Source organism: Peromyscus maniculatus, chromosome 6 (assembly GCF_049852395.1).
Source record: "Peromyscus maniculatus bairdii isolate BWxNUB_F1_BW_parent chromosome 6, HU_Pman_BW_mat_3.1, whole genome shotgun sequence".
Taxonomy (NCBI): Eukaryota; Metazoa; Chordata; class Mammalia; order Rodentia; family Cricetidae; genus Peromyscus; species Peromyscus maniculatus.
In genome coordinates, this window is record NC_134857.1 from 69,766,855 (window position 1) to 69,773,126 (window position 6,272).

General features: G+C 56.9%; 1 protein-coding gene across 1 annotated transcript; it reads right to left on the minus strand.

Moving 5' to 3' along the window:
* Window positions 1-26: 26 nt before the first annotated feature.
* Window positions 27-4,750, minus strand: Efna4 (ephrin A4). Its single transcript, XM_042279389.2, has 4 exons — window positions 4,617-4,750; window positions 1,850-2,145; window positions 1,408-1,476; window positions 27-1,000 (listed from the first exon to the last, which is right to left on the minus strand). Exons 1-4 carry the CDS (start codon window positions 4,727-4,729, stop codon window positions 864-866), a joined length of 615 nt encoding a protein of 204 aa, XP_042135323.1. The 5' UTR covers window positions 4,730-4,750; the 3' UTR covers window positions 27-863.
* Window positions 4,751-6,272: the final 1,522 nt, after the last annotated feature.

Below are 6,272 nucleotides of genomic sequence, written 5' to 3' on the forward strand. Positions count from 1 at the left end.
GGAGGGAAGAGTAACACAAAGATGGGTGGTTTTTAACGAAAGTTTATTATTTGTGTGTGCGCATATTCTCATGTTCACTGTGGCATGTTCATTGACATGCCATGTGGCGTACCCAAAGGACAACTTTCAGGAGTCTGTTCTCTCTTTTCCACCATGTGGGGTCCAGGGACTGAACACAGGTGGTCAAGGCTTTAATCTGCTGAGCCTTCTCACTGGCATCCGTTTTTTTTTTTTTTTTTTTTGGACAGGGTCTCTCTCTCGTACCCAGGCTGACTTCCTGCTCACCACCCCCCCACCCCCCCAGTGCTGGATTACAGGTGTGAGCCACCATGCCCCATGAGAATGGGTGATTTATTGAAGGTTTGGTCCAAACACTTATAAAAATACAAACCAGCATGAAATTCAACCTCATGGCAAGTCCGTCTTCACAGAAGACAAGTGTACTGGCCCCCTGGGAGGGCAACAATTGCCCCTGGGAAGAGGCCTAGAGGGCACAGATGGCTTCTCCTTTGCTCCTGGCCAGGAACCCACCTGTTCCCAGGTCTTTGGCTTTGGCCCCCAGTGGCTCAAGGATTTGATCCCACCCAACCCCAGTCTTCCGGGTGGGAGGGGACACGAAGCCATCAGAGCAGCTTAGGCTCCGGGGTGCCCTGCACTGTCTGCATCTCCCTCGCAGTTCCTCCTCAGCCTGTGGTGAGGGACGGTCACCTACAAGGGTCACCTCAGATCCTCTGCCTTTGCACATCAAAGCTTCATCGTGTCCGCCAGGCTTGGTATCGCCGCTGCGGCAGCAGGAACCCCTTCAACAGAGGATCTTGGGGAGGGCTCTGGTTCCTTGGGGTGACAGGGAAGGTGTGCTTGGCTCACAGAACTCGCAGGAGACGAAGTATCGGGAGCAGCAGCAGCAGCAGGAGAGACAGGGGGCTGGACGCATGCTCTCCTCGCCACCCAGAGGTGCCACTTTCGCCGGGGCTCCCGACAGGATGGGCTGACTCCGACTCTGTGAGGGATTAGAGGTGGAAGTGTGGGGTCTGCCTGCTTCCTCAGCAGCCCCCTCCCCGCCCTTCCCATTCGGTTTCTATTCTCTAGGGTCTCCCAAGGCAGCCACTGCCTTCCCACGATCACCTTCATCCTTCCCAAACCCCAACCTCCAAGTTTTCCCAATCAATAGTCCCCAATTAAGGCTCTGAAGGGCCTTGCCCCTTGGGGACCCCATTCTCTGTGCCCAGCTTTTTTAAAAGGTGTGGTGGGATCTCCCACAGGGGGGACTCATGGGAGACGAGGCTGCAGCTTGACGCTTAGCCTGGACCCCTTAGGTCTGATGCTCCTGTTTCCCCGACTCCTCCTCTCCTCCCCAGGGCTCCCGACCGGCTGGGAGGGCTGCTGGGGAGACCCCGGCCCACTTACGGCTCCCCTTGCAGCAGACGGACACCTGGAGGCGCAGGCACCGGCCGGAACTCTCCGGGGTTGGCACCGCTGATGGACAATTGGGAGGAAGAAGTCAGCACAGAAAAACCCATCCCTTGGAGTCAGCCGATTTCAGGCCTCCTCGGCTTATCTCCTTTGGGAGTCACACCGAGCAGCGGCTCATCCACGCCGCCCGGCCTCATCTCCCTAGTCCTCCTTCCGGCTTTCTGTACTCTTCTCGGCACAGATTCGGCTGAGACGGTTCCTTCCCCTGTCCCAGACTCAAACCAAAACCCCTCAGCCTCGGGAGCCACAGCCCCCCTTCCCCACAGCTTCTCCTTCCTCCTTCCTTTAACACGAGGCGAAGGCAAAGAGCCCGTTCCTGTTCCCCCCTTCCTCGCCCCCCCCCCCCCCAGGCATGCAGTATGCCCTGCTCACTCACAGATGTAGTAGTAAGTCTCTCCAGGCAAGAACTCGAAGCCCAGGGAGAAGGGTGTGAAGCGCTGAATCTTTTCGGAGAAGCGAACAGGGCCAAAGGGAGCAAAAGGCAGAGAGCACTTCCATCGCTGAAAGGCGTTTGCCCCCTGTGCCTTGCAGGCCTGGTAGCCTGACCAGTCCACCATGTACAAAGCAAAGGTTTCCGGGCCCTCCGGGGGGCCCGGGCTTTCATAGTGTGGGCAGAAGATGTCTAGGTAATCGTTGAGGCCCAGCTCCACCACGGCATCCCCTCGAAGCAGCCTGTGGGGACAAGGGGGTGTGGGCTGACGGGTTACGGCCTAGCACAGATGGGACAGCTCTGGGGTCTGAGCTGGCCTCTCTTGAGCCGGCCTCCCTCACCCGCTAGAGATGGAATAGCTCAGGAAGACACACGTTTCCAAGAACGACCCACCCCTTTTCAAAATCTTCTCCCCCTCTTTTTGGTAGCTGGGATACAATCTAAGGCCCGCATGCTCAGTGCCCTACTACTGAGCTATGACAAGCCTTTTAACTTTTCCTTTTGGAACAGGGGCTTGCTAAGTTGCCCAGGCTGGCCTTGAACTCACTCTAGTTCAAGCAGGCCTTGAACCTATGATGCTCCTTCCCTAGCCTTCTAAGTAGCTGAGATTACAGTCCTGTGCCAATTCCTAGACTGTACACCTCCCTGAGAGACAGTGTCTAGGTAATAAATGTGCCGATCAAGTCCCTTTTAGAGAGGTTAAGGGGCTGTACTGCCCAGCCCATAAGGCTTCCTTATGGGTGAGGCGGCCATCAGCCTACCCAGGCTTTGAGGAGACCTTCCCCGCAGCCCATCGCCCCCCATGGGGCCTGGCCCACCATCTGTGCCTGATAAACGCTAAGAGGATGGATGCCGCCGCCGCCAGGAGGCTGAGGCCAAGGCAGGGGAACAGATACATGCCCACAGAATAGTCGGAGAGGAAGTCAGAGCCCTCAGGAGCCTCAGTACCACACGCAGGGAGAAACAGGCAGAGTCGAAAGAGAATGAGTGGGTGGGATCCTTCTTTCTTCTTATGCAGTCCACGCTGGCCTTGAACTCATGCTCTCCCCAGCTCATCTCAGTCTTTTTTTATTACTACATCATTTTTTAATCATGCACGTGCATGTACATGGGTATGTGACATGAGCGCACGTGCCGGCAGAGGCCAGAGGTGGTGGCTGGTCTGGAGCTGGTGTTGCCGAGGTTGTGAGGCCCCACGGGCCGCCTCAGCCTTGGGAAGACTGGGATTACAGGCATGTGCCACCACACACGTCCAACTTCCTTTTTTTTATGACCAGACAATGCTAGGTATAAAAAAGCTCCCCCCCACCCCCACACAGTCCAGTTCCTCTTCCTCACCTCTCAGAAGCAGCCTGGGGGAAATCAGTACAGGAGAGAAGACCTGGGACAGGCCACCCCCACAGCACCAAATACTGAATGAATCCTGCCTCCAACACCACGCACACAGTCAAGCATGATTTAGAAAAGGCCTCTAAACGTCCTTCAGTGGGTAGCCGAGGACCACCTGCTGTAGGAACTCTTGATGAGAAGGATGCTCATGCTCAGGCTTAGCTCAGACCACTAGAAGGCAAGCTGAGGGAAGAGAGCGTCTTCATATGCTTCATTACACTGGGTGTGGAAAGGCACCCCCACACGGCCAGAGCCCAATAAATACTTGTGGATTTGGTGAATGAACCAGAAACTCAAGAGCTGGGGGCTGAGGCCCTGGTCAGGATAGTAGAAGCCAGAGTTAGGAGGAGATAGAAGAAGCCAGAGTTCAGGACAATAGCTCTTATCACCCAGCCCGGGTATTGGAATGGCGATCTTGGGCCTGCCCTCCCGGGGGTCTGTGGCCTCCCACAGGGCAGTGTTTTGGCCTCTCTCATTGGGAATGCCCAGCAGATCAGCACTAGTCTTGACACACAGTATGTGCTTATCAAACGATAGTGAATAAATGAACAGAGCCACAGATTGTCAGAAGTAGAAAATCAGAGAGGAAAACAGATGGGGAAGGCAGGGAGGCAGGGAGAAATGGGAGGCAGGATGCAAACAGCAAAAAATACCGAGGTTCAAAGGCAGCCAGCTCAGCAGAGAGGGAGAAACAGGCATTTCAATCTGTACAGCTGTACTTCTTTCCACAAGCCTGACCTCAGTCAGTCCGCTTGCTTCCCAGGGTACTGGGTATTATTAGCCCATTTTGTAGATGACATAACTGAGGTTAGCAAGGTCAAATGACTGGCCCACAGGTGAATCAGCTGGAAGGGCAAGGCCAGGATTGGATAGAAATAAAATCAAGATGGAAGCAGAGATAATCAAACGAAATCAGGGGCCGAGGGGGCCTGGGAACCAGAGAGGAACTCACGTTCTTTCTCTAGGGTGAAGACCCCCTCCCGGGTTCTCAGCGGCCCGCCCCAGCTCCTGCCGGCCGGAGGTTGGGGCTCAGCAGAAGAGGGGGGCGGGGCCCGGAATACGGGCCCGGGCCCCCCAGCTCCCTGCTTTCAGACTCAATCCGACTACCCTCAGGACCAGGGTCCTCCGCCCGCCCCCCCCAACACGTTCGGGCGGGGGGACCCCAGGCACGCCTCGCCCCTCCCCCGCCGGCTCAAACAAAGGAGCCCCGGCGCGCGGCTGGGCAGGGCTCAGGCAGCGCCTCGCAAAAGGCGAGCGGCGGGTGCGCGCACGGCTGGGGAGCGCGCGGGCCCAGCTTGGCGCTCGCCTCGTTCGGCCGGGCTACCTGGGGTTCGTGGAGTTCCAGTAGACGGGGTGGCGGAGGCTGGAGCACCCCCGCAGGCGCGAGCCGAGCAGCGCGGCCCAGAGGACAGTCCGCAGCAGGGGCAGCAGCCGCATCGCCCCTGGGCTCCAGTCTGGTCTGGCCCGGCTAGTCCCGGCCCCGCTTCTCCGTCCCGGCGAGAAAGGTACAAAAGTGGAGGGGGCGGGGGGGGGGGGGGGAGACGGAAAGGAGGTGGGGTGCGGAGACTCTGAGACCACACCCCTGGATAACTTTCCACCAATGGGAACTCGTCCCCGCCTCTCCACCCTGGGCCAACTCCTGTTAACCCTTTGTGCATTCCTGTGCGCTGCAGGTTAGCCAAAGCGTCCCTTTGTACCTCGCTGTGCTGGGAGAGCGTGGCGGAGCGGACCTGGTCCACGAAGGAGTTTTTGTTTTGAGGATTTGGGCTTTGGTTTTGTATGTGTGTGCACGTGTTCGTGCGGGTTGTCGTGGGCCGGAGGTCTTGCTTCTATCCCTCTCCACCTTATTTTTTGAGACAGGGTCGTTCACTGAATCCGGAGCTCGCTGATTGGCTAGGCTTGCAGTCCTGTAAGCTTGGGGCTGGGGGATCCTCCAGTTTCTTCGCCCCACCCCACCCCTTCCCACCCGCGGTTGGGTTACAGAAGCAAACCACTACACCTGTGGCTTTTTACATGCGTGCTGGGGATCCGAACTCAAGTAAGCACTTTACCAAGGCTGAGTCCTTTGAAACAGGGTCTTAACCCTAAAGCCTGGCTAGCCTGGAACTTACATGTAACCCAGGCTGGCTTCAAACTGGCAATAATCCTCCTGCCCCGTTCTCCCTGGTGCTGGGATTACAGATTACAGACACACACCCATGCACTACCACCTAAGAGGGTTGGGTTTTGTTTTGTTCAGATCTTGTCTTTTGTGTCTGCATTAGTTCAAGGTAGAAAGCCTTATTGAAAGTCTGGGAGGCCAGAGCTGGACTGCATATGCAATTACAAACATAGTCTCAGTACTGGAGAATGTCTCAGAAGAATCCAGAGTTCCAGTCAGCTTGAACTACACTCAGGATAGTTCACACAGGCACCCGCGCGCGCGCGCGCGCGCGCGCGCGCGCACACACACACACACACACACACACACACACACACACACTGGCCAGCACCTGAAACCCCAGATATTTTTGGAGGCTGAAACAGAAGAATCACTCCCATGCATTGCTCTTTTCTTGGCGCATCCAGAGGATGGTGCAAGGGGAAGGCATGAAGTGCCTCTGGGGACACCCCTAGTCCTCCAGAGCCTGAGGTGTCATAGTGGGTGACCACTTTGGGGAAGAGCCTGCCTCTTATCTCCCCCCCCCCCACCTTCTCTCTCCCGGGAGGCCTCCGTCCTGAGGACCAAGTGATGAGGTAGTAGCAATCTGTACAAGGCACAAAGCACCTTTGTTCTAGCGCCTTCGGGTGGGGGCAGGGAGGTGGAGGAGGCAGGTGTGAAGCCTTGGAATCCAAGCGGTTGCTGCCCTACTCCGCCCAGGCTCAGGGCTCTGAGAACACCAGTTAGATCCATTTTCCCAGCCACTGGCCAGAGGGTGGGGATGCAGGTCTGACGACTTAGGTCATTTGTCTATAGCTGTGGCGCGGGGCTGAACAGCAT